This window comes from Oncorhynchus mykiss, chromosome 3 (genome assembly GCF_013265735.2).
Source record: "Oncorhynchus mykiss isolate Arlee chromosome 3, USDA_OmykA_1.1, whole genome shotgun sequence".
In the NCBI taxonomy this organism is placed as follows: domain Eukaryota; kingdom Metazoa; phylum Chordata; class Actinopteri; order Salmoniformes; family Salmonidae; genus Oncorhynchus; species Oncorhynchus mykiss.
Window position 1 is genome coordinate 47,389,464 of NC_048567.1, and position 27,220 is coordinate 47,416,683.

Genomic DNA, 27,220 nt, shown 5'->3' on the forward strand with positions numbered 1-27,220 from the left:
TTTTTTAAGAGAGTGGGAAATGATTCTCAGCTATTGCGGGCCAGCCACATCACTACAGTAAGAGTAATGGCTCGGCCGATGTTAATTAGTCCTCTTCCTTTCAGTCCAAGAACTCTTCCATTAGCTGTTTTTAGATATCTGCTCTAGATAAGAAGGTAGGTAGATTATGAAAAATGGCTGCTAATTCCAAGGCACACGATCATAAAAGGAGAGGCAAATTACCTATGGTTGCTGTTTTCATAATGGGCTGCTTTGTGGATTGGTATTGAAATGTAGACAGTCAATTTACGGTACTAGGCCTATGACATTTTACTGAGGGCCTTCCGTTATTTACTGTATATACAGTCTACGGTTCCCGCCTACAAACTAATAATCATATGACTTTGTGTTGTTTCTTTTTAAAAAATTATTTCAGCTGTCCCAGTTAGTCCAGCAATATTTATCCAGGTTTTTATTGTGAAAAGGTTGATTTAATGTGTGTGTTTTTGACCAACTTTTCCTGCTGCCATTGGATATCTACAGAACCCCTGGTCGATGATGACCTTCAAGGTGAATTCTAACTTCGTCATGATCCACCACCCCTCTTATAATGCGTTTGACTCCGAGGTGATGTTTCTCCTAGGCACAGATCTCGGATCAGCTTACCTTGCCCCAATCCTAGCCTTAATCGTTAGTTGGGGAAAATGCTAAACTGACCCAAGATCAGAGCATAGGGGCAACTTCACCCTACTCCGTGGCTGTATTCTCATCAGTGTCTTAGCATGGCATGTGTGGGTTACTACGTGTTACCTTTTTTGTTCGTAGTATGATCCTAATGTCCAACCTATTACCTTTTAACAAGCATTAAAACCCCATTCACATATGGGAGACGTTTAAAAGGCTATGGAGAAACGCCGTCAAGTGAGGAGTTATCATTCCCAGACCAAGTAAGTCTGTGGTTTCCCCATTTCTTTCCCATTACATTCTTGAACTGTTGTAAATCGGGGCCCAATAATGATAATCTCTGCGAGGCTGTTAAATCACTGCAGTACTCACTCTCTCCCTCTCTCTCTCTGCTGATGGCCATAATCCACATCCTGTACGATGGCTGATCTCATGGCTTTTTAAACCTCTTCTCTGAGGTGCAAAGTCTGTAGACACGTTGGCCACTGTGGCCCGTCCAAGCCCAATAGGTCTCTTCTGAATTCTGCTGTCTGCCTCTGTCCCAAACCCTCATGCCTTCTCTCACCTAGCTGTCCCCATAGAAACTAACCGTCACAAAGTCACATACTGTATGTCCTTTGATGGCAGCATTGCACAGCTCCTCTCCTCATCTGGGTCAGGACAGCCTGAGTGACCCGTGGATTATGTCAGATGCTTGAGCAGCTGTGGCAGCAGTGACTGGTATGTTGACGTTCACATGCCCGCACTCGTTGACGTTCACATGCCCGCACTCGTTGGCGTTCAGTTGGCAAACGCCAGCCGAAACCTGAGCCTGCAGATTGGCTGCAGCTCCCTCTCTCACTCTGGCCAGATCCAGACCACCATCCTCCCTGCTCCCCCCAAGCTCCAGCATTGGCAGGAAGTCATCTCTCTGAAAAACGTTCCTGTAATTATGTCCGATGTCCATTTCAGCACACTGGAGGAGAGCAAAAGGAAATGTGGATCAACAGCATTTTAGGCACGTGTGGCGCTCAGCCCACGCCTAGTAAAGCCTTATGCTTTGGTTTACGGAAAGAGTGGCGTTTACTTATAGCCTGCTGATTTCCATACTTAAGTTAGTAATCTTCTGCATGATCGAGAGCAGATCAGATTGTCTTAATGGATTTCGTCATTTCTTACTCCTATGTTGGGAAAAGTTTTAGCGAATTATTTTGGCTCAGGAATGTAAGTCCGCTGCATCCATTTTTTAAATGTTTGTTTCTGCAGAGTCAGTGGGCCAAATTGCCACCTCCCTACAGCACGTCTAGCCAAGTGCAATCTGTTCGGGCCACGGGAGGAAGTGAAGGCAGCGTTAAATGAGTCTAACACACCATGAATGTTCACCATTCATATATTATTTTCAGAGACAATTCGCAGCTGCTTTAGAACCTGACTGCTGCGTTTCACCAGGGAGCAGAATAAAGGCACTGGGATTAGTGTGTGCTAAGGTTTATAATGGTACTGTTAGTTAGAGAATGGGGGAGAGGGCGGGGAGAGAGCCTGCAGAGCGGAGCGGGATGGATATGCATGGAAGCTCCTGTCTCTGGGAGATTCCTTCCTCTCCTCCTCCTTTTTCCCCCCTCTCTCTCTCTTTTCCTCTCCTCCTCTTCTCCCCTCAAGCTACGGTTCTACTGAAAGCCCTCATCATGTCCAACGGATAAGCCGATTTACTTGGCTGTGGCGGGCTGTGATGTGGTGTCCAACACCGGCTCGTTGATATTCCCCTTCTCTAATCAGAAACCTTTCAACAAGAGAAACCCAAGCGAATTACTGCCAATCGAAACGCCGTTGTCTGAAGCGTTTCAGATTGACTATATGAGCCTGCGCCACCGCCTGAATGTGTCACCACAGCAGCCCCACATCAACCTCCCCAATGACAACCCACTGGGCACACCACATCATTTCATCGTGGAAATGTGGGTAATATTTGGTTGAGACGTTGATCAATGAGATTTCAAGCTTTTATTCACCCACTCAAAAAGACAGCTAGAAGTTTGTTGAATTCCCAATGTGTTATCACTATGCTTTCAACCATCTAAAAGCACAACCAAATTCCAATGGAAAACCAATGTCTTATTTTTGGTTTAGTTGGCATTCAAATGTTTTATCACTGTATTTGTTGTGCTTTTTAAAATGGTTGAAAGTGCAATGTTTTTAAAAAAAATAAAATTTTTATGCAACAATTTAAATGTTATCACCGATTCTTATAGCAATTGTGAAGATCTCCACAGACCTGCGACCTTTGCAGGCTATCTTGAATATGCACGCTTTCTATGATTAGATAAGACATTTATAGTTACAGTATGCTAACCTCAAAATGTGGCAGTGGATGTGTTACTCATTTTGAGGTTGAATAAATACTGTTACATTAGTTTGTAAAATAGCCTTAACTTTAGGCTATTTACTCTCTTACAAAAGTCATATTAAATTGCGTTGACAACGCCAACCAAATATCAACATTTGAAAGGATGTTTTAGTCTTATTCTTTAACTTTGATTTTTGGTTGAGACGGGAATCCAACATTTTAATTATGAATTTGTAGATCAACTGGAATTAAGTCAGTGGCACAGTGTTGGATTCACGTCTCACAAAAGAAAGACCTAGCAAAGCTGCAGCTGGCTCAAAACACGCCTTGCCCTTAACTGCACATACAGCACTAACATCAACAACATGCATGCCAGTCTTTACTGGTTGTTCGTTGATGAGCGATTAACTGATTATCTTCTAGTTTTTATGAGAGGTATTGCTGTAATGAAACCTCCAGATTGTCTGCATAATCAAATAACATCCAGCTCAGACACCAATACATACCCCACAAGACATGCCACCAGGGGTCTCTTCACAGTCCCCAAGTCCAAAACGAATTCACTGCAATGCACAGTATTATACAGAGCCATGATCTCATGGAACTCCCTTCCATCTCCCATTACTCAAGCAAAAAGCAAAATTACCTTTAAAAAAAAAAAGAAGACAATTACAAACGTCTCATGGAACGACGGGGACTGTGAGGGGACACTCACTCACCAACACACTAACACACTATTTTTTTTTGTTGTATTTTTAAATTTGTTTGACTGACCTTGTCTTATCAGTGTTTTGTTACTTGTCATGTTTTGTGTTATTGTGGCCCCCAGGAAGAGTAGCAGCTTCTTCTGCTAAAGCTAATGGGGATCCAAATAAACAAATACATCTCAACCAAAAATGAAAGTTAAAGAATAGGACTAAATCTAATCAAATCTAATCATATCAAACTTTAAATGCGCTTTAAAAAAAGTTTGCGTTTGCTTTTGATTTAGTTAATTTTTTTTAACTTCGATTTTTGGTTGAGGTGGAGATGTATATCAGACAATGATTAACTTGATTCAATTTGAAATCGACCAAAGCTGTCCTTTTTTTGTTGAACCCTCTCACTGGGCAAAAACAGGTTGCGTCAATGTTGTTTCCACGTCATTTCCACACAAAAAACCTGGGATGTTGTATCAATGTAGAAAACTGATTTGGATTTGAAAAAAGTAATCAACTTAAGGGAATTTTGTATATTTTTCACCCAAATGTTAAAAATGTTGTGTGGGGGGAGATTTCACATTGAATTCACGTCCGTTGACAACAAAATGTAAATCAAAACTAGACTCTTCCCAGTGGGCTTGTTTAAGTTGATGACTTTTCAAATGCTATATAAAGGCCTAAGTAGTATCATTGACGATATTTGACTTACAAAGTATGGTTACAGCTCTCTAGGCCCTCTAGTCTTTTCTATTTTTACCAATGACCGGCCACTGGCATTAAACAAAACATATGTGTCCATGTATGCTGATGATTCAACCATATACGCATCAGCAACCACAGCTAATGAAGTCACTGAAACCCTTAACAAATAGTTGCAGTCTGTTTTGGAATGGGTGGCCAGTAATAAACTGGCCCTGAACATCTCTAAAACTAAGAGCATTGTATTTGGTACAAATAATTCCTTAAGTTCTAGAACTCAGCTGAATCTGGTAATGAATGTTATGGCTGTTGAACAAATTGAGGAGACTAAATTACTTGACAGTTTACAACCGAAGGTAATGCCAAGGTCAAAACGTATAGATTCAGTGGTTGCACAGATGGGGAGAGGTCTAGCCGTAATAAAGAGATGCTCTGCTTTTTTGACACCACACTCCAAAAAGCAAGTCCTGCAGGCTCTAGTTTTGTCTAATCTTGATTAGTGTCCAGTCATGTGGTCCAGTGCTGCAAGGAAAGACCTAGTTAAGCTGCAGCTGGCCCAGAACAGAGCGGCATGTTTCGCTCTTAATTGTAATCAGAGGGCTGATATAAATACTAAACATGCCAGTCTCTCTTGGCTAAGAGTTGAGGAGAGTCTGACTGCATCACTTCTTTCTGTAAGAAACATTGTGTTGAAAATACCAAATTGTTTGCATTGTCAACTTACACACAGCTCTGACAAATACACACTTATCCCACCAGACATGCCACCAGGGGTCTTTTCATAGCCCCCAAATCCAGAACAAATTCAAGAAAACGTACAGTATTTTATAGAGCCGTTATTGCATGGAAGTTCCTTGCATCTCAGATTGCTCAAATAAACAGCAAACCTGATTTAAAAAAAAAACTGATAAAGCAACACCTCGTGACACAAAGCCTCTCCCCTATTAGACCTAGATTGTGTGGGTTTGTATGCATTGATATGTAGGCCACGTGTGCCTTTAAAAAAATAAATAAATCTATGTCGTTCTGTCCTTGAGCTGTTCTTGTCTATTGATGTTCTGTGATATGTCATTATGTTTTGTGTGGACCCCAGGAAGAGTAGCTGCTGCTTTTGCAACAGCTAATGGGGATCCTAATAAAATACCAAATACATTTAATTTGCTCTGTTAAACCTACCTTTTTGGAATGACTTCGATAGCAACAGTGAATATATTTTGTTATTAAGAGATCTCTCCAATCATTCTCACCATAGCATATTGGTAATAGTCAGTGACAAATGTCGAAGCTATGCAGGGCTGGGCTTGGTTCAAACCCTGGATCTGAGACCAAATGAATAGCTGTAGATAGATCATCTCTCCAGTAGGAGGTACTGCCCAGCCTATTGTTTTTTTTCTCATAGTGGATATAATGTTGGGGATCTTGTTTCAAAGGTACAAATTCAACATATTTTATATCTGTTGAAAATTGGCTACAATGATGCCATAATCCTCTGGCTGATATTTCGCCCTCAAATCCAATGTATCTTCCATGTAGATTCCAAGTCATAATACGTTGACAAATGTACATTGGAACAACGCTGATTCATCCAGTCTTTTGCAACCCCTCCATGGGGTTGCAAAATTCCCAGGATTATTCTGAAATCCTGGTTTGAAGATTCCCAGAATCAGGAGGAAATCTGGAAGCTTTCTACAAGGAATTCTGGGAAACCTTGGAATTTGGGGAATATTACTATTTTACCACTTGTTGCTTATTTTCCCATCCTCTTTGATCTAACGTATTAATGTGCTTTCTAGTAACCCATGGAGAACTACAGTTGTAGCGGATGACATTATCTATGCTTATCATGTCCCCCCCCCCCCCCCCCCCCCAGTAAGTTGTTTGAATAGGGTTTATCCTCCACTGGCTCGCCATTTAGCTGTTCATTAGTTAGTGTGCGACGCTGGTGGTTATTCGGGGTCTCGCTGAAGCACAGAGACGAAGCTCTCCCCTGGGTCTCTCTCAACAGCTGACCGCACGCTGCGGATGCTCCAGAGGTCATGTTTATTTGGCACTGTTTCTGAGGGAGAGTAGGCAAGTGTGCTGCTGCTGAGTGGTTATACCTGTGTCACAAATGGCAACCTATTCCCTTTTTTTTAAGGGCGCTAGTTTTGACCAGGACCCACATTGGGTGTCATTTGGGACACAACCTACTGAAGCCTTACTGGGCTTCAGCTCTCCCTGGAAAGACAAACACTTCTATTTATTCATTTTTGCTGTTCTGAACTCTGATAAGAATCCCTCGTTTATCTCATTAACGCATGGCAGTGTTGAGCAGCTTGAGAGCCTTTGCTCGCCTAGCGGTGTTGGACCTGAGCCAAAAAATAATCGTGTTTGGGCTCAATTGAAGTGAGCGAAGTATGCAGTGAGTGCTCAGTGACTCGGCCACTGCAGTCTCTCTCTTGCACTGGGGAGTTGAGTCCCCTTGATGCGAGGTTAGGTCACATATCCACATGAGCCATGTGTATGGGATCTGTTACCCTGAAGCAGAGGGGACTAGAGGGTATTACGCTGTTAGGAGCTAAGGCTTGTGAGCTTTGGGCCGGCCGCGGCGGTAATAACTGCAGGCTGGATTTATACGCCTGGATGCGTAGTGGCAGATGCTGCTTTCCTGCCGTAGGCTCAGGTTGCGTCCCAAATGGCACCCAATTGCCTATGTAGTGGTCTAAAGTAGTGCACTATAAAGGGAATGAGGTGCCATTTGGGATGCAGGCAGACATTGTTCCACATCCGGACCGACCAGACCTCCGTCAGTCAGCCGTGCTGGGCTGTGACTCCCCCAAAAACTGTTGTCATGGTGGTTCATCTGGTGTGAATTTCCAATTTGATTGACCTCATCAGGGCTTTCCCCTGGTAAATGAGCGTATGGTTAGGAGAACCCACCCCCTTCCTCCATTTACAGAAACACACACACCTCCTGACATCTGCTGGCTCAGCCGTGTGTTCTACTAGCCCATATATCCATTCACTCTCACTAGAAAGCCTGATGGGGAAGGCAACGTCTAGCCTATGAAGACGAGTTCCAAATGGCTCCCTTTTATAGTGCTCTGCATCGGGAATAGGGTGCCATTTGGGATTCACACCCAGGTGTAGCCACAAAATCAATTTAGCCACAAATAAATAATGAAACATGTTCAATTTGGTTTAAATAATGCAAAAACAAAGTTTTGGAGGAGTAAAAGTGCAATATGTACCATGTAAAAAAAGCTAACGTTTGAGTTCCTTGCTCAGAACATGAGAACGTTGGTGGTTCCTTTTAACATGAGACTTCAATATTCCAAGGTAATAGGTTTTAAGTTGTAGTTAATATAGTATTTATAGGACTTTCTCTCTATATCATTTGTATTTCATATACCTTTGACTATTGGATGTTCTTATAGGCACTATAGTATTGCCAGTGTAACAGTATAGATTCCGGCCCTCTCCTCGCCCCTACCTGGGCTCGAACCAGGAACACATCGACAACAGCCACCCTCGAAGCATCATTACCCATCTCTCCACAAAAGCCGCGGCCCTTGCAGAGCAAGGGGAATAACTACTCCAAGTCTCAGAGCGAGTGACGTTTGAAACGCTATTAGCGCACACCCAGCTAACTAGCTAGCCATTTCACATAGTTTACACCAGCCATTAGGCTGATAGGCTTGAAGTCATAAACAGCTCTGTGCTTACGAAGAGCTGCTGGCAAAACACACTAAAGTACTGTTTAAATGAATGCTTACGAGCCTGCTGCTGCCTACCATCGCTCAGTCAGACTGCTCTATCAAACCATAGACTTAATTATGACATAACACACAGAAATACGAGCCTTTGGTCATTAATAAGGTCGAATCCGGAAACGTTCATTTCGAAAACATAACGTTTATTAATTCAGTGAAATACGGAACCGTTCGGTATTTTATCTAACGGGTGGCATCCCGTTAGTCTAAATGTTGTTGTTACATTGCACAACTTTCAATGTTATGTCATAATCACGTAAAATTCTGGCAAATTAGCTTGCAATGAGTCAGGCTGCCCAAACTGTTGCATATACACTGACTCTGCGTGCAATGAACGCAAGAGAAATTACACAATTTCACCTGGTTAATATTGCCTGCTAACCTGGATTTCTTTTAGCTAAATATGCAGGTTTAAAAATATATACTTCTGTGTATTGATTTTAAGAAAGGCATTAGTGTTTATGGTTACGTACAGTCGTCCAACGATTGTGCTTTTTTCGCAAATGCGCTTTTGTTAAATCATCCCCAAGCATTGCATTGATTATATGCAATGCAGGACACGCTAGATAAACAAGTAATATCATTAACTAGTTATTATGATTGATTGTTTTTTACAAGATAGGTTTAATGCTAGCTAGCAACGTACCTTGGCTTCTACTGCATTTGCGTAACAGGCAGGCTCCTCGTGGAGTGCAATGAGAGGCAGGTGGTTAGAGCGTTGGACTAGTTAACCATAAGGTTGCAAGATTGGATCACCCGAGCTGACAAGGTGAAAATCTGTCTTTCTGCCCCTGAACAAGGCAGTTAACCCACCATTCCTAGGCCGCCATTGAAAGTAATTATGTTTTCTTAACTGACTTGCCTAGTTAAATAAAGGTATAAAAAAATAAATCGGCAAAATCGGCGCCCAAAAATACCGATTTCCGATTTGTTATGAAAATTTGAAATCAGCTCTAATTAATTCAGATTAATCGAGCTCTACTTGAGACATGGGTTGTATATGTGTGCCATACAGAGGGTGAATGGGCAAGACAAAAATATTGAAGTGCCTTTGAACAGGGTATGCTAGTAGGTGCCAGGCCAGGTGTACCGATTTTGTTGCATGATCAACAGTTTGCTGTGTATATCAACAATGGTCCACCACCCAAAGGACAGCCAGACAACTTGACTGTGGGAAGCATTGGAGTCAACATGGGCCAGCATCAATGTGGAACGCTTTTGACACCTTGTAGAGTCCACGCCCCGCATTGAGGGCAAAAGGAGGTGCAACTCTGGTTTGTGTACAGTCTATATGGCTAAGTGTTATTTTTTCTGCTGAGAGCTGCAAAGAGAGATTATTAACCCGTAAGGATGGAACAACAGATGCACTATATGACCAAAAGTATGTGGACACCTGCCCATTTGAACATCTCATTCCAAAATCATGGGCATTTAATATGGAGTTGTTCCCCCTTTGCTGCTATAACAGCCTCCACTCTTCTGGGAAGGATTTCCAATAGATTTTGGAACATTGCTGCGGGGACTTGCTTCCATTCAGCCATTAGCATTGAGGTCCGGCACTGACATTCCAATTCATCCCAAAGGTGTTCAATGGGGTTGAGGTCAGTGCTCTGTGCAGGTCAGTCAAGTTCTTCCACACCTTATCTTGACAAACCATTTCTGAAATGGACCTCCCTTTGTGCTCGGTGGCATTGTCATGCTGAAAGAGGAAAGGGCCTTCCCCAAACTGTTGCCACAAAGTTGGAAGTACAGAATGGTCTAGAATGTCATTGTATGCTGTAGCGTTAAGATTTCCCTTCACTGGAACTAAGCGGCCTTGCCCGACCGTGAAAAACAGCGCCAGACCATTATTCCTCCTCCACCAAACTTTACAGTTGGCACTATGCATTCAGGCAGGTAGCGTTCCGTTCTCCTGGCATCCGCCAAACCCAGATTTGTCCCTCGGACTGCCAGATGGTAAAGCATGATTCATCACTCCAGAGTCCAATGGCGGCGAGGTTTACACCACTCCAGTCGACGCTTGGCATTGTGCATGGTGACCTTAGGCTTGTGTGCGGCTGCTCGGCCATGGAAACCCATTTCATGAATCTCCCAATGAACATCTTGCCGATGTTGTTTCCAGAGGCAGTTTGTAACTCGGTAGTGAGTGTTGCAACCGAGGACAAAATATTTGTACGCGTTTCAGCACTCAGGGGTCCCGTTCTGTGAGCTTGTGTGGCCTACCACTTTGAGGCTGAGCCATTGTTGCTCCGAGATGTTTCCACTTCACAATAACAGCACTTACAGTTGATCGGGGCAGCTCCACCAGGGCAGACATTTTTACAAACTCACTTGTTGGAAAGGTGGCATCCTATGACGGTGCACGTTGAAAGTTACTGAGCTCTCATTCTACTGCTATTGTTTTTTTCCTATAGAGATTACATGGCTGTGTTCTCTATTTTATACACCTGTCGGCAATGGGTGTGGCTGAAATAACCAAATCCACTCATTTGAAGGGGTGTCCACATACTCCTGTATATATAGTGTAGTTTGTGTGCCAAACCGTTCGGATGCTGGACGGTTTTGTGAGAAGACTGAATTTTGGGACGTCTTGTGCTCTTACAAACACCACTCTAGCTGTCACCTTTCACCGCAGATGCGGAAGTGCGACACCGGAGGATGCTGGTGAATTGAGAGACATCCCATGCAATATCTCTAGCTTAAACTGACAGATTTTGAATGGAGTTTTTTTTGTTGTTGTGCCAATTCAAATTCCGCTGGGCACGGACATCAACTCTATGGGGTTAAAAAGCTGGATCATTAAGAGAGAGAGCGGAGCAGAGAGATGGGGGTGGTGCGGCTTGACAAACTGCATAAAGCTACTGCCTTAGCGTTGCACAGAATTGGAAATGAGCCCTGAATTAATTTCAATTAAGTCCGTCTTTAGCAGCTTAACTGTCAAACTTCAGCACGGACAACATGGCGTTTTTTTTTTTCCTCTGAGCTCTCGCTAGCAATTTGAGCGTGTCTGAATTATTGCAGTTGATCCCTAGCTAGCTGTGGTGTGTGCTGCTGTGTAGTAGCTGTCACTGTGTGATGCTAATGGGGATTAGGGGTGACACACAGGAAGACACACGAGGCCGGTGGCAGTCTCTAACCCTGAGCCGGTACTACTGTCTGATCCTGCATCCCAAATGACACCCTATTCCTTATTAAGGCCCAATGGGCTCTGGTCAAAAAACGAATGCACTTAAATTGGGGAATACGTTTCCAGACTTACGCCCCTTCCGTCCCTTCAGGCATGCGGAGCTCGTACGCCAGTCAGCACAGCCAGCTGGGCCAGGACCTGAGGTCAGCCATGTCACCTGACCGCCACATCACGCCCATCTACGAGGACAGGACCTTCCAGGGGCCCCTGTACCGTAGCCCCAACCACCACGACCCAGTGGACCTCAACAACTCCTCGCAGAGCGCCATCTACAGGAGTCCGTCAGGTAGAACACTAGACTGCTATGAGAGGTCTGCAGGTTTTCGCTCCTCCTTTGTACTTGATTGATGAATTAATGTCAATGATTAATAAGGAACTCGCGTCACCTGGTTGTCTAGGTCTTAATTGAAAGGGGAAAAACCTGAAAACCAGCAGACACTAGGCCCTCCATGGAATTACTTTGACAGCCCTGCTGTACACAATTGTTTTTCAAACCTCTCCTTGGGGACTCCCAGACGTTTCACAATTTAGCTGTAGCTCTGAACTAGCTCACCTGATATACCTATTCAAGGGCTTAATGATTAGTTGACAAGTTGAATAGTGAACTTAAAATGCATGGAACGGCTTGTGGGCCCAAGGAGAGGTTTGAAAAACACTGCTCTACACTTCATCTTAAGGCTGCAAAATTCAGGTAATTTTCAAAAAATGTCCAGGTTTTCCACAAATTTTCCAACTGTTGATTTCTCTAAAACTTTCCCAAAATGCCTAGGTTAACGTCATCTCAATGTCTAATGATGAGAACACTAATGCAAGCAGGATGGAACCAAGGCATCAATAAGCTGATTTGATCAGCAGCGTTGGTGAGAAACAGATGGGGATGTTGAGGAGAGAGAGAGCGAGAGCAGTCTTTTAAATCATTTACAATGACTCTGTCATAGTTTAAACATAGCTGTTACATGGCTACTCCCCCTGCCTTTCCCACTCTAGCCCAGGTTCTTTCTCTTGCTCTCGTTCACTCTCGCTCTCTCACTGTCTCTCGCGCTCTCTCTCTCTCTCTCTCTCTCTCTCGCTCACTCACTCCCCTCCCCCTTCTCTTTTTCTCTCTTATGTGATCTCTCCTGGGAACACTTTGTCCAAGCCAGACAGCCATCCAGCCCAGCCAGACTGCCTGCCAGTCTACCTATCTTGCCCTCCTTTCCTCCCTCCTTCGTCAGAGATGGGTCTGAGACAGGAGAGGAAGGAGACAGGCATGGGCTGATACGCCAGCCACAAAGGAGTCAATTACCTGTGTGTCACACTCATAATGAGAAGAGGGATGAGGGGCCAGGGAACAGCAGCGTGTCCACACAGAGTCAGCGTCCCAAATGGCACCCTACTCCCTATTTTAAGTGCTCGACACTTTTGATTGACCGGGGCCCAAAAGTAGGGCATGCTATCCCTTGTGTACTTTATAGGTAACAGGGCTCTATTTGGGAGGTAGCCACGGCCAGCTGGGTTTGGATGTTAGAATTCTATCATCGCTCCTCCAGCACACAGCCATTTAGCATCCTCTTTACAGCAGACGTGAGATCCTCACGGACTGATAAGTTCAGTAATAAATGGTATTGATGCTCAGAAGACGACTCCTCTCAGATAACGATTAGCACCCATGTTACGCTCGCGGCCCGGCTATATTGAGAGGAAGGCAAAAAAGGTTGTTTGGAGTCTTTACCGGAGATCATTTTAAATAAAAAATCTAATTTGATCCCCAAACACCCTTTGTTATAGTGTGAAATTCAATTTTGATGGACTTTTTCCCCAGTTCTCTTTCCATAAATTCTTTATCTACAGTATTTCGGGTGGTCTGTATTTTTTGGGGAGTGACAACCAAGGTTTTTATGCTAAATGGAAATATCGATCCCTGTTGCAAAAAAGCAAGTTGCAGAGGTCGGGTATGACATTTAAAAGATGGATGTAGTTTTTTTAAAAGAGGATTTTAGTAGCGTGTCATCATGATATCACAGATCTGGCCTATGAACTGCCAAATAGAGAGAGGTATTGATGTGAGCATTTTTTATTTTTGGAGGGCAGCTTCAAGTTGACGTGTTGTTTCTTGTAGGAGGGACTATGTGTGTGTGCGCTGTGTGCAGGCCCAGTCCCTGCAGCATGGCAGGATAGAGATCTGACCGGAGGGAAGGAGAGCAGCAGTCACATGGTCTCTGCTCTGTTTGTTCGGAGCAGGAAGGCAGGCCAGGCTGTGTGTGTGTGTGTGAGAGAGAGAGTATGTAGGGCATATTGTGCTAGAAACTAGGTCACAATATCACAACGCAAGGAGGGGAGAGGGGCAGAAAAATAGACATTGTTTAAGGACGATGACACAGTTAAAATTATGGCAGACTAAATATTTACCCTGGCCTGGATGGAAGGATATCCTGTTGGTGGGTTAGCTTAGCACTGCCGCTGTTTCACCTAAAGAGGGAGGACTGTGTGTTTATTCCTGTGTCAGACACAGCCAGGGCTCACTGGCCTCAGGCCACACTGAAGCAGGGAGGAGAGGAGAGAGGGATGAGAGGAGGTGTGTTGCTGGATCACCTGTGAAAAAATCTGCAGGATCTGGCTTGCTCAGTCCTACATCGTTAATGAACGAAACGACAACAACAAAACGGTCCCTTTTTGAAGGAGGAGTAGTGTGGAATCATGGGAGCACCATTTTACCCTCTTTCATTAAGTGGATCCAGATTGGAAGAAACGGCGTGTGCGAGTCAAAAAGTCTAGTGTTTTCCGCTCCGGTCAGCACGCCTCGGGGTGTGTCCCAAATGGCACCCTATTCCTTATAGAGTGCACTACTTTTAACCAGAGCCCTATGTGCCATGGTCAAAAGTAGTGCACTATTCAGAGAAAAGGGGTTCTGTTTTGGTCACATTTTCTGAGGTGAAAAAGGTTTGAAAAAACACTGCTAATCTTCACTAGCCCAGGGAGCTGTAGATGAGGTCTGGTAGCTGCTGTATACTTGTCTTGTTCGATATCAATCTGAGTTGTTTTTCGTTGGTCTCTCAGGCGTGGGGACCCTCCAGAGGACCTCCAGCCAGCGTAGTGCCATGACGTACCAAAGAAGCAACTACGCTCTGAACACGGCGGCCACGTACGCAGAGCCCTACCGCTTGGCTCAGTACCGGCCCTCCGAGGGCAACTACGTCAGGCAGCCGGTCGTCATGGATGACGGGGCCACCCGCTCGCCCTCCATAGACAGCATCCAGAAGGACCCGAGGTAAAGCACTAGGCTCTAAGCCTCTAAGCTACAAGCGCTCGGTCGTTGTCATTAGCCCGCACCTTAGCAAAACCTTGCACCGTAAAACGGAACCATCCGTTTCTTATTGGACGAATTCTGACAGATCCCTCCCTGTTTTGAACGGTTTGGTTCCGACTAATTCATCCCTCCCCTGTCATTCACTGGGTTTTATCAGTGCTTCTAACCTTGCTTACGGGGCTACTACTGTATATACTGCTGGGTCAACACTAGTGTTACTGTTCACACACACACAGCTCCCTGGGCAGCCATCCAGAGCCTTAGCCATTAAGATACAGATGTAGGATCTTAATTTGAGCCAAGTTTGCTACAGCAGGAAAATAATGCAGCAACAGGAAATGTGAATTATTATGTGGATTATAATTAATGGATGTTTTTTTTGTAGGAGTTTATAATTTTTTTTGTTTTGGCAAATCAAGTAACATTTTTAAGTGGAAAACCTTGAATACACTAGAGGTTTTCATTTCCTGCACAAATGGCTACTCTACAAAGGACCCCCTGATTCAGTGAACTGCTGCGTCTGCTCTTGCTACAGAGGCGTGTGTACTATGTAAGCATGGCTGGGTTTGTAGACCCGGAGCGCTGAACCCCTGACCTTGGGAGTGCTGTTCACACCCGGAGTCCTGCTCTAGCTGAGAGCAGTGAGAGGGTGACAGCAGGCCTCCCTCCCTGCCTGCTATACACAGCAGACCATGCTCAGACCAAGGGTGCCTCCTGACTCTCCCCTATATAGTGGCTATGGGCCCTGGTCAAAGTAGTGCACTGTAAAGGGAGTAGGGTGCCATTTGGGTCGCAGGCCTAAAAGCACCTGCACTAAGAAAAGGCATGTTTCATCAACTGGGTCTCTACTGCCAAACGGATGACATGTAGCAGTGGTGATGGTATCAACTTTTTGTGTCCCCGGGGTAATTTAGAAGAAAATTGTATTTTGATTTGATTGGACTGGCGTCTTGCTTCATGTAACACGCTGAGGCAAGGGCAGGTGCGTTACAGCCGACACCTCACACATCAACACAGCCAATTCTGTCACAATGTGGACGTGCACCCCACTTTGCTACTTTCTCATTTCCTCTTCTTTTCTTTACTCCGCTAGTCAGAATAGTTTTTTTTGGCGGTCAGAGATAAATACAAGTTCTGAACCAGAAGCAGACTTGGTAATATCTACTCTTTTCTCTTGTCACAAAGGTCATTCGTTCTAGTCGATGTCTTTTTAGACAGATTCATGAGTCAGGAGAGGCTCATCGCAGTGACTCTCCAAAAGGCAAGACATGCCTTCTGGTCTTACAAAGGAAACTGGAGTGAAATCTCAGCCTTTTTATATATTGGGAGAAAAGAAACAATCCTGCAGTGTAATAGATGTCAATGTAATTTCCTGGTGCTTGAAACGTGTAGCCGTGTGCCCCAGCCCTGTGGACCGTGGGTGGATATAGCTGTGTGCTGACGTTGTACTGCTTTGTGTGTGTCTCTGTGCGTGTGTGTCTATCTCTCTGTCTGTGTTCCAGGGAGTTTGCCTGGCGTGACCCCGAGCTGCCCGAGGTCATTCATATGCTGCAGCACCAGTTCCCCTCGGTGCAGGCCAACGCCGCCGCATACCTGCAGCACCTGTGCTTCGGCGATAATCGAGTCAAGGCGGAGGTACATTGCGTACGCACTGCTCCCCAGATCCTTCGTCAGTCCCCAGCATGCAAATCACTGTGATGTGCTGCACATCCCAAGGGGGGGGGGGGGGGGGGGGGGGGGGGGAGAGATAGGGATGTGGCAGTCATGACATTCTGTCAGCCAGTGATTGTCATGTAAATAACTGCTGGTCTCATGGTAAATGACCGTTTAATGAACATCAACATGTTTAGCATTTCCTGACTTCCACGCTTAGCCTAAAAGCCACTGATGCAGACCTTTGGAACATCTACATTTAGGAAAAACGTCGAACGAATCCATGTAACACAGCCTACGCCTTCACATTAAATCCGTTATTTATTTTAGACCGATCTAAAGAAACGTGATATGAAGAAAATGTAGTCTATTTCAGAAGAACAGAATAGCATACTCAGAGTTGTCCTTATGTTAGGTCCTGATCTGGCTAAGCCATATGGCAGTGGGCTACACTAGTTCATTTAGCAGACAAGATTTGCTTAGGATTCTGTGGCATCATTTTATAGCATGAAGAATACGATTGAACATAGCCGAATAAAATAGAAAGGCTATTTTCTCCAAATGATTTCCGACGTGATCCGCACATGTGGCTGTTCTGTGCTGAGCGGTTAACGAAGAAACAGGTCCTCCCAAATGCTTAGTTTAGGGATATTTATGCAACTTTAGTTGTGATACAAACGTTGGGCTAGATGTTTTCATTTTGAATACATTCTAAGGCTGCATGATGCGAAGTTGCATGAAAGGCATGAGTTCTGCGTTGTTTCTTGCGCAGGCTGCACACACTTCATCAGTCTTTCATTCACAATTCGACAATTCGACAATTATCAAGCACTTGATAATATTCTCACCAGGCCGCAAATTTCCCAGCGGCATCCCCCTTGTGTGGACGTAATGCCCCATAAATCAATCTATGCCTTGCGACCAAAGTGGCCCAATGTGCCCTCGGGGTGAATATAATAATTATAATTCCCTTCTCCCGGCTGCCAATCGCCGTGCTCCGAAGCACCTCTCACTCACATGGCTCTTTTCAGATATCTCAATTCTAGCCTTACGTGATCAAGTCCTTCTCACAGGCAATTTAGCTCCAAAGTAGGCTACAAGTGAAGACAGACACATCGAATTCCGAGGCGCACATTGAAGATGCTAGAAGAACGGTCCCAATTTACTCAGCCAACAAGATGAGTAGGCCTAACAAACAGCAAAAGCACTAGCCTACAGTATGTCAATCTCCTATCCCCCATAGTACAGAAGTTGGTCAACTTGTCCTACTGTGTGAGAATAAATATTCCAAACAAACTCTAGGACAGTTGTGGGATGCGATAGATCCCAAATGAATACAACCACTCGCATCAAACAACAGATCAGAACATTTCCTGTCACTTTCTTCACGTTATAAGCTCAGAAATGCACACACGGCAGTAGGCTATAAGCGCGAATGTTCCAACATGCAATCAATTAGCGGGAAAACACTGTTCTCAAAAGGTGACCGCAAATGCGATTTATGCATGTAATGCTTTTTTTTTATATAGCTGCATTTTAATGGTTAGAATTATCTTCCCCCAAACTTGAAACGCACTCGCCGCCTATATATGCCAGTTAGGCTTAATTTTAGTTGTGATACAAACCTTATCAAAACATGTAGGCCTATGGGCTAGGCTACATGAGGTGTGCGATTATGATTTGGAAAAAGTCGGGAAAAAAAAGGTTTCTTGCCTCACTGTGCACGTTGGGCATCATTCACAAGTGATATTGTCACCCATCAGACTATTCTTAATTTAATCTTGTTTTTACATATACTAAATAATATACTGTATGTGAAATTAGTTTAGATTTAGAATGGACGATTATCCTGAGCCTGTCTCAGAACATGTCAGGCCTCCCGAGTAGTGGAGCATCGCAGTGGGTTTGATACCAGGCTGAGTCACGACAGGATGTGACCGAGAGTCCTGTAGGGTAGCGCACAATTGGCCCAGCGTCGTCCGGGTTATGGGAGGGTTTGACCGGGGGGGGGGGGGGGCTTTACTTGGCTCATTGCGCTCTAGTGACTCCTTGTGGCAGACCTGGCGGACTTTGGTCATCAGTTGGGCGGTGTTTCCACCGACACATTGGTGCAGCTGGTTTCTGGGTTAAGTGGGTGGGTGTTAAGAAGCGCGGTTTGGCAGGTCATGTGTCAGAGGACGCCTCTCCCAAACCCATTGGGAAGTTGCAGCGATGAGACAAAATCGCAATTGGATATCACGAAATTGGGTAGAAAAAGGGGGTAAAATAAACCATCGTCTATATACTTAAATTGCAAATGGACACTTTTTCCATGGGTAATTTCCATGTTGTAAGCAAAGAAATGTGCTTATTATTAGGAATGTTTAGAAATAAATACAGTGCATTCGAAAAGTATTCAGACCCCTTCCCATCCACATTTTGTTACATTACAGCCTTATTCTAAAATGGATAACATTTATTTTTATGCACAATAACCCATAATGACAAAGTGAAAACAGGTTTTTGACATTTTTACACATTTATAAAAAATAAAAGGACTCATGACCGCCGGTGTGGCGGTATTACGCTCACTGTAACAACCCTAGGGGTGAATCTCAAATGTATTTATTTGATTCCTCACGTTCTTCCTTCTCGTCTCCTTCTCATAACGTACGGGAGGAACCTCAGATGTTTTTTTTTTTTGAGAAGGGGCCAATGAGAGAGGACTTGAGGAATCAAGGAAATGCAATTGAGATTCACCCAGGCTTTGAGAGACTATGCTGCTGCAGAGGCTCTCTCCTTCTCTCTCTATTTCCCTCCCTGGCTGGGCTGGGTTGGCGACTCCATTCCACTCCAGCTCCCTCTGGAATTTCACAGCTCCACAGCGTGCTGGTACTGTCGCCGGAGTTGCCGGCTGGAAAAGCTGATCTCTTAAGACAAAACAAAATACAAAACATTAACACCTGTTCTTTCCATAACATAGACTGACCAGGTGAAAGTTATGATCCCTTATGGATGTCACTTGTTAAATCCACTTCCATCAGTGTAGCTGAAGGGGAGGAGACGGGTTAAAGAAGGACTTTTAAGCCTTGAGACAATTGAGACATGGAGTGCGCAACTCAGTATTAGGAAGGTGTTCCTAAAGTTAGGTATACTCAGTGTATTGTTTAGGCATTTTATGTGATCGCTGAAGATATGCAGTATATTTTCTATGTGTCTTTCATCTGTTATAAAGAAAGCCATTGGTATCTATTCCCCGCATCCCTTACATGAATAAATACAAAGCCCAGATTTATGTTGTCAGAGATTTATGTTGTCAGAGCGATACTCAGAACATAGTCACTACACGTTCCTGCTCAATCCATGTTCAGTTCCTTATCAAATATTTGTGACATTGATCCTGCATGACTGAACCTCTGTCCTCACCGTTTTGTCATTCTCGTGGTGTTTTACTGCACAAACCAATGAGTTATGCTCAAGGCCTTCTTGATGACTCGCCGCACCCTCTAGGTGTGCCGTCTAGGGGGAATCAAACACCTGGTGGACCTGTTGGACCACAAAACCCTGGAGGTCCAGAGGAACGCCTGTGGAGCTCTGAGGAACCTGGTCTACGGGAAAGCCACGGACGACAACAAGGTGGCCGTGAGAAACGCAGGTGGCGTCCCCGCTCTGCTCAGACTGCTGAGGAAGACTGTAGACGCTGAAGTGAGAGAGCTGGTCACGGGTAAGAGAGGGAGTGGTGTCCGCTTGGTGCATTCAGTGTGTGTGTGTGTGTGTGCACGTTGGTGAATTGACTCTGTCTTTTTTTCCCCCAGATTTTTCTGGGTAAGAAACGGCGTTTATTTAAAATGGCCCTTTTTAACCCTGGAACTCCACGGAGCGTGCCTTCCCACAGCTCGGATCTGTGTGCTATTCTCTCTCTCTTTCTCTCTTTCTCTGCCCTCTGGCGTATTCGCAGTGGTCACAGTTCCACATTATTTCACTCATCCATTATTCAGTGACGTTTGCCCAAATCAAATCCACTGGAGTTCCACTACTGTTTTTTTTTTGTGGGACAGGAACATTACTACACAACCTAAAGTAGAGCTGTTCAATTATTAATCTTCTCGCCTGCCTGCCAGCCTTGCCAGTCCGCTTCGTCAGTCGTTTGGCATTAGTCATTGGATGTGAGGAACTCCAATCCCCTGAGTTGAATGACAGATACTAGGGGACAACTGGTCAGGACCAGGCCAGACCAGAATACACATGATCCCAAATGGCACCCTATTCCCTATATGCAGCACTACTTTTGACCGGGACCCATGGGGAATAGGGTGCCATTTGCCAAGGTGGCTGAATCAGCTGTTTGTGTACAGCTCAGCTCCATGCTCTACTCTGACTAGCTCTACCTCTACCACAGTGCAGAATCCAATTGCTCCGTTCTGTAGTGATACGTTGTGGAAGTGAAGTGGAGATGTGGCTCAAGTCTTGTGTCAATCAAGTTGGTGTTTGTTTGGATTTTTCTCAGAGCACGGTGAACTCCAAAGGAGAAAGAAGAGACAATTGTTCTTAGGGTCTCCTCGGCACTGAAAACATGCTTCACGACTGTATAAATCTGAAGCATCCGGTTGGCATTTCCACTCACCACCAAATGGTGATGAGAGGAAGCGCAGTGGGAGAAGATGGTAGCGAGAGAGATTTTGGCCGACGTTCTGCAAATGTTCTCATCGATGAAACGTCTGATCTCTATACAGTTTTCAGAGTGGACAAAGCTTTTTTTTTTTTTTTTTTTTTGTAGACTTTACCCTTTGCCAAAGTTTCAAAATATTGTGTTGTCTAGGAGTTGAAGGACGAATTTAGTCATTGCACACAGAGTAGGCGGTCCCTAATGGAAATACGCAAATACATGCTAGAACACGCCAATAGGATCTCGCTAGCTCGTGCTTGGCTCTGCCCACCTCCTTGCTTGTTCTGCCCACTATGATGAATGTGCTCCCATTGGAAATGACAGGCTGTGGTCTATCTTGGGTTAGTTATGAAAAATCTTTGCTGATGGGTTGAATTAAGGCACTAACGAATCCGAGTCACATGCAGTCTATAACAGAAGGGAGTAAGGGGGGATAGAATCACTGGCATTGCGGTCACTTCTAGCCGGTCTAATCCATTCTCATTCAAAAGGGAGGCCAGTTCAATGCAGATGTGTGTCGTACAAATCTTGGACTAAATTGTTTTGATGTGTTGTGAGTACTTCTTACGACTGTGTGTGTGAAAAAATAAATAAACGGCTAATTGGCAATTGAGGACCCAGAATACCATGCAATTTAAGAAGGTCGGTGATCACACCGTCCCCTCTGGATAATCACGATCAATCAGAACAATTGACACGAGGAGCTTTCTGCCGCACTTCCTGCTGGCCAAAGCCAATGGGGACTGACAGGACTTAGTGTGCATCCCAAATGGTCCCCTATTCCCTATTTAGTGCACTACTTTGGACCGGAACCATATGGGTGCCATTTGGGATGCATTTTCTCACCAACACCCCTCTGACATATTTCTACCCTTGAAAAGAGCCATGTGCTGTATGGTAAAAGAGTACCAGGGTGCACTCAGCCTGCCCACCTCTGAGCTTCACTGGCAGGACATGTTTATTCTACTCCCCGGTATGTCAGTGGTCCTTTATTCCAATGGGATCATCAGCTGTGCTCCATGTGAGCCACTATGGTAGCAGGAGGAGCCTCCTCTTCTCTTTTCTACCCAGGTCAGGGGGTCATTTTGTGGGGACGTGTGAAGCAATCTAGCCCTGGTCCCTGATTCCCATAGCAGCTGTTGTGGTTATTGGCTTGTCCTCAAAAGGCCTCTGAGATCAAAGGGGCAGGCCTCCCCTGGTTGTCGTCACCCCAGTGGCAGTGTCACCTTGCCCCTACGGACGGACCAGCTTGTCCCTGAACTGTGTCATCACAGGCTCTCTCTCTATATACACACACACACACACACACACACACACACACACAACGGCCCTGTCCTAGAACAGTCTATCCGTATGTGACCCCACTGTTATCATTGCTGTCGCAAATATTTATTTAACTAGGTAAGTCCGTTAAAGAATACATTCTTATTTTTACAATGACTGCCTACACCGGGAGCAGCGGTACACACACAACCTGGGATGGAACAAAATGACAGTACATTATATTACATTAGTGTGCATGTGTGGAATCTGTGCTACTGCTTTCCTATGTTGACAAGGCTCCCCTCGAATAGAAGTACCTATGTGTAGGAGTTCAGGAGACAGTCAGCTACAAGCCTAACCTTGTGTTGTGTGTGTTTCCAGCGTGCTGATGGGGAAAACCCCCCCGCTGTGCTCATCTCCTGGGCAGTGTTCCTTTTTTAAAATTGAACAGAGCTCATCAAGGAAGGCACACTGGAGCTGCTGCAAAGCATCCATTTCCTCAGATGTAGGGCAGAGTACAGATTGTCACCTAGCTCACCCTGCAGCCGCTGTGGAAATACACTGAGACCTCAGGCACACAGTTATACTGTAGTGGTCAGCCACACCCGACAGACTGGGGGGGGGGACGACAACTAAACTCATAGTACTAACCACCTCTCTCCTCTGTCCCCCACTGGCCTAGGAGAATAACCCTGTCAGAGCTATTTTTGATTGTGCATGTTAGAGCAAACCCTGGGCTTTGACTAGAGACGGCGCTGTCCCAAATGGCATCCTATTCTCTATGGGCCGTGTTCAAAAGTAGTATGCTCTATAGGGAGAATAGGGTGGCATTTGGGATGCAGGGCCAGGTCAACATATGGCCCCTGGCCTCTTAGCAACCGCTATCCAGCCCCTCCCCCCACTTCATCTGATTATTGATACTGTTGGGTCTGGCATTGCAATGGATCTGCACGCTCATACCAACTCCACAGCACGCCAGCACACATGCCCCTCTAAAGCGCTCGCTCTCGGAGCCAACGAATGCCTGATCGACGCACATTAATCCGCCCAATCAGAGCCTGTTAATACCCGACCACACCCACCGCACCTTTACTCTGGCCAATCGGTAGCGGCTGAACGTCTAAGCCCGCCAGCTCAAGCCCAGGGTACTATAATGGCTGTCCTGGCTTCAGCACCTCATCCCTGCAGACAGTAACTGAATAACAAGCGCAGTGGATTCGTTATGTGGCGGAATGGAGCCCTTTAGCCAAGCTATGAGACACACACACTCCCCTCCCCTATTGCTCTCTCTTTCACACAAACAAGTGCACATACACTCTCTTTCTTACACACACGCACACACTCCCTAACTTTATAAATCTAGGCCACAGTCAAATGATATGTCTTTCGAGGATCGATCCGAAGGCAGGTGATTGGCTCCCGTGTCACGGCGTATTGCCTCTCCAGCTCGGGCGTTCGTTTACATTGGGCTAGTGTTCCCGTGCCTGGCTAACATATCCATCACAGGAGGTTGGCGTCCCCTTAATTGGCGCCACCTTAATTGGGCTCGTGGTAATGGCTGGAGTGGAACGGTATCAAATGCATCAAAACATAAGGTTTCCATCCGTTTGTTGCCATTCCATTTGCTCGGTTCCTGCTATTATTAGGAGTCATCCTCCCCCCAGCAGCCTCCTCTGGTATACATACAGTATAAAGAACTGAGCCCAGACCAAGCTGAGAGATCAAGCCTCCGTGCACAATTCACACAGGCGGTTCCATCAGACTCTCAAATGTGACACATGGGAATCGCTGGGCTTTATAGAGACAACTGTCAGTCACACCTCACTGGACTCTGCTGCAGATTTTATCCCAAGTTTCAAAAGACCGCAGAACAGGGCCAGTTTAAAGGCTGTTTCTTCAAGTAGAGCTTTAGGGGGCGATGAGGAGGAGCGGGGAGGGGGGGGGGTGATGGCTAGGGAGACAGACCTGGATCATTTCAGTTTGCCTGGGTGCTTTATTCTAGCTGTGTGTGTGTGTGTGTGTGTGTGTGTGTGTGTGTGTGTGCACGCATGTAAGTGCATTATCACTACATTACGAGGCTCTCATCCCAAGGGAGTTCTCGAAGGGAGTTCGCCATCGAAGAAAGCCAAGGCAAAGGCTAAGCTAGTAGAGAACGGCACTAAGTCACCGCAGAGGATTTGGACTGAAATGAATCCCAGGGCCTGGGAATACACGTTCTAGGTGAGCTTACAGCTGCGGGATGAAGCCTCACACGGCACTGGCAGGTGCAGATGTTAACCGCGGAGAGACGCTTTCATGGGTCGCTCGGGCCAAGCTGCGAATTTGTCCTTTCTCTTCTTGTTGAAATGAAGACGTGAAATCGGACGGTTTTGGACCCCCATGATAGTAACGGCCGTAAGGTTGTTACTGCCGCTATTTCATTAAAGTGTGAATGGACCTTGTATTGAACTGGGGAACTCCACGGATAGGGATACCTGGCTGTCTACTATGCTTTGCTGGCATCCTTTTTAGGAATCGCCCTTGGGCTATAGTAATGGGTGTGATGACCTCCATTGGTTTAATTGGAGAGAAAACAAACAGTGGCTAGGATACATAAACACTGGGGTGGATAGAGGAGAGCTCAAGGAAGCGACAAAGATCACACAAACACACACACACACCAGGCATCACTCCCATCCCATGCTTTCCTATCCTCACACATCCAAAGAGATCAGCCAGTCAGTGGGGGTGTAGATAGATCTCCACTGCTGTGCCTGCAGTCTTAGAGGTAGTAACTATGGGTGCTTCCCAAGTGGCACCCTATTCCCTGTATAGTGCACTGCTTTTGACCAGGGCCCATAGGGTTCCCATAGGGATCTGGTCAGAAGTAGTGCATTACATAGGGAATAGGGTGCCATTGGACTCTGGTCAAAAGTAGCGTGTTTAAATAGGGAAAAGGGTCCTAATTTGGGACGTGTTCTATGAGTCTCTCGCTCTCTGTGGTTAGACAGGAGCTGAGCTGCAGCCCTGTAGAAATCGGCCTGTGTTTTCTGCTTCCGGGGAACAGCCATTTGAGTTAAAAGAACGTGCTCCACGCGGGTTAATCTGGAGCAGATGCAGAATCAAAGGGCGCCTCCATCGCAAATTTTACTAGGACTATTACTGGTTCCTCTAGGGACATTTGAAACTAATACAATTATTACAGAATATCGGGAGACATGTTGCATTACCCAGATGATGCGTTGAGCCAGTATCTTGTGGTGTCTTGTGTTCATCTCAAGAGAGACATTTCTTCCTCACTTGCCTTGAGGATATCTAAAGCTTTTTAAGATCCTATTTGATGCGGATGCCTGACGTCTCTGTTCTGCTGGCGGATGGCTTTCATTTGTTATATGAGGGCTATTATTTTTCCTCTGATCCTCTCTTCTCCCTGTGTGGTACTGAGCTATAAAAAGCCCCTGGATCTTGGCAGCTCTGGAGGGCTAGCCTAACTGCACACGACAGCTGACACAAACAGGGGTTTGTGGGCCGGTCTCTCTCTCTCTAACGTGCCCCCCCCCCTTCCTGTCCCTCCTGCTTCTCTGCAGGGGTGCTGTGGAACTTGTCCTCCTGTGATTCCGTCAAGATGACAATCATTCGGGATGCCTTAACTACTCTGACAAACACTGTGATCATACCTCACTCTGGATGGAGCAGCACAACGTTTGACAATGACCACAAGCTCAAGTTCCACTCATCTCTGGTCCTGAGGAACACAAGTGGCTGTCTGAGGTAATGGACATTTTAAGCTTGATGCTACCACCCCCTTCTGGATGTTTTAAAGCTACTGCAAATGAAGCATGGCCTGGTAATCTCTGACTGTATTTAGTGTGGTAAAGAAAATGTACAAACAAAATACACAGAATTAGAAGGCTGTGCACTTACAGATTCAATGCGGTGTCCGTTGATCCACTCACCCATAATGCAAGGCGTAGATGGGTATTATGTTATGGTTGCCCAGTAAGTATAATCACTCTGCAACCCAGCTGTAGTACAGGTTATTCTCGCTCTCTAGCCCCCCTGCCGGTGCCCTCGTTTTGAAGGCAATGGATGCATCCCAAATGGCTCCCTTATGGGCCCGGGTCAAAAGTAGGGAGTAGGTTCCTATTTGGGAAGCTGCTAGAAGTTTGGTCTCTAACTGGCGACGGCGTCTCTGAGCGCACTCGGCTAGGCTCTCATTTCCCCCGCTCAAAAACACTCGTAATGGCATCGCTCAGGCCAACCAGAGAGCCTAATCCATTATGGATGGGGTGGAGCAAGTCAACCCCACAACACACGCCAGCGTTGCGCTACGGGAACAAACACAAACACCGTTTCATCTGCTTCCCAAATGCTACCCTGTTCCCTTTTTATAGTGCGCTACTTTTGAACAAAAGCCTTTGGGGGGCCTTGTTGAAAGCAGTGTACTAAATAGGTAATAGGGTGCCGTTTTGGGACACAACCTTGCCTATTTTTCCGTGTCTGTTTGTGTACGTTGCCGGGCCTGTTTGTCTTTGTGTGTGTGATTTATTTGGGTGTTTGTATGTGCTGTAGGGCCATATGTCTGTGTCCTGAAAAGTGTGTGTTGTTTCATAGGAACCTGAGCTCGGCGGGGGAGGAGGCTAGAAAACAGATGCGCTCCTGTGAGGGGCTGGTGGACTCCTTACTCTACGTCATCAAGGCCTGTGTCAACACCTCGGACTTCGACAGCAAGGTCTGTGCACAAACGCGCACACGGTCACACTATGGCAGGCAGCTGTAGGGGTTAAAGGCAACACCTACCCTACCGGTTTCGAATGATTTCATCGTTTCTCACTCATTTCCTTGCACAGCTCACTAACTTGATTGGGAAGGCCTTTTTATCAACCCGTATGTGTACAATGTTAATAGCACGCAATTACAGTTCATAGACTGCCAGCTGTTCCAGTTAATTATTTCCCCTTCAAATTTTCCCTCTTTTGATTTTTATGTGTCCCAAGTGACACCCTGTTCCCTATGCGTCCTGGTCAAAAGTAGTGCACTATAGTAAAAGGGAATAGGGTGCCATTTGG

At 45.5% G+C, this 27,220-nt stretch overlaps 1 protein-coding gene across 12 annotated transcripts in view; it reads left to right on the plus strand.

Moving 5' to 3' along the window:
• The window catches only part of LOC110520056 (plakophilin-4), a 126,707-nt gene that overhangs the window by 74,247 nt on the left and 25,240 nt on the right, over positions 1-27,220 (plus strand). For 4 of the 12 annotated variants that reach the window (XM_036974313.1, XM_036974327.1, XM_036974314.1 and 1 more), the window contains 7 exons: positions 523-549; positions 11,417-11,611; positions 14,362-14,572; positions 16,114-16,255; positions 19,754-19,967; positions 25,739-25,922; positions 26,766-26,883. In XM_036974313.1, coding sequence (XP_036830208.1) covers positions 523-549; positions 11,417-11,611; positions 14,362-14,572; positions 16,114-16,255; positions 19,754-19,967; positions 25,739-25,922; positions 26,766-26,883 — 1,091 coding nt within the window. The remainder of the gene's footprint in view (positions 1-522; positions 550-11,416; positions 11,612-14,361; positions 14,573-16,113; positions 16,256-19,753; positions 19,968-25,738; positions 25,923-26,765; positions 26,884-27,220) is intronic. The other 8 variants (XM_036974323.1, XM_036974329.1, XM_036974325.1 and 5 more) reach the window with 4 other exon arrangements.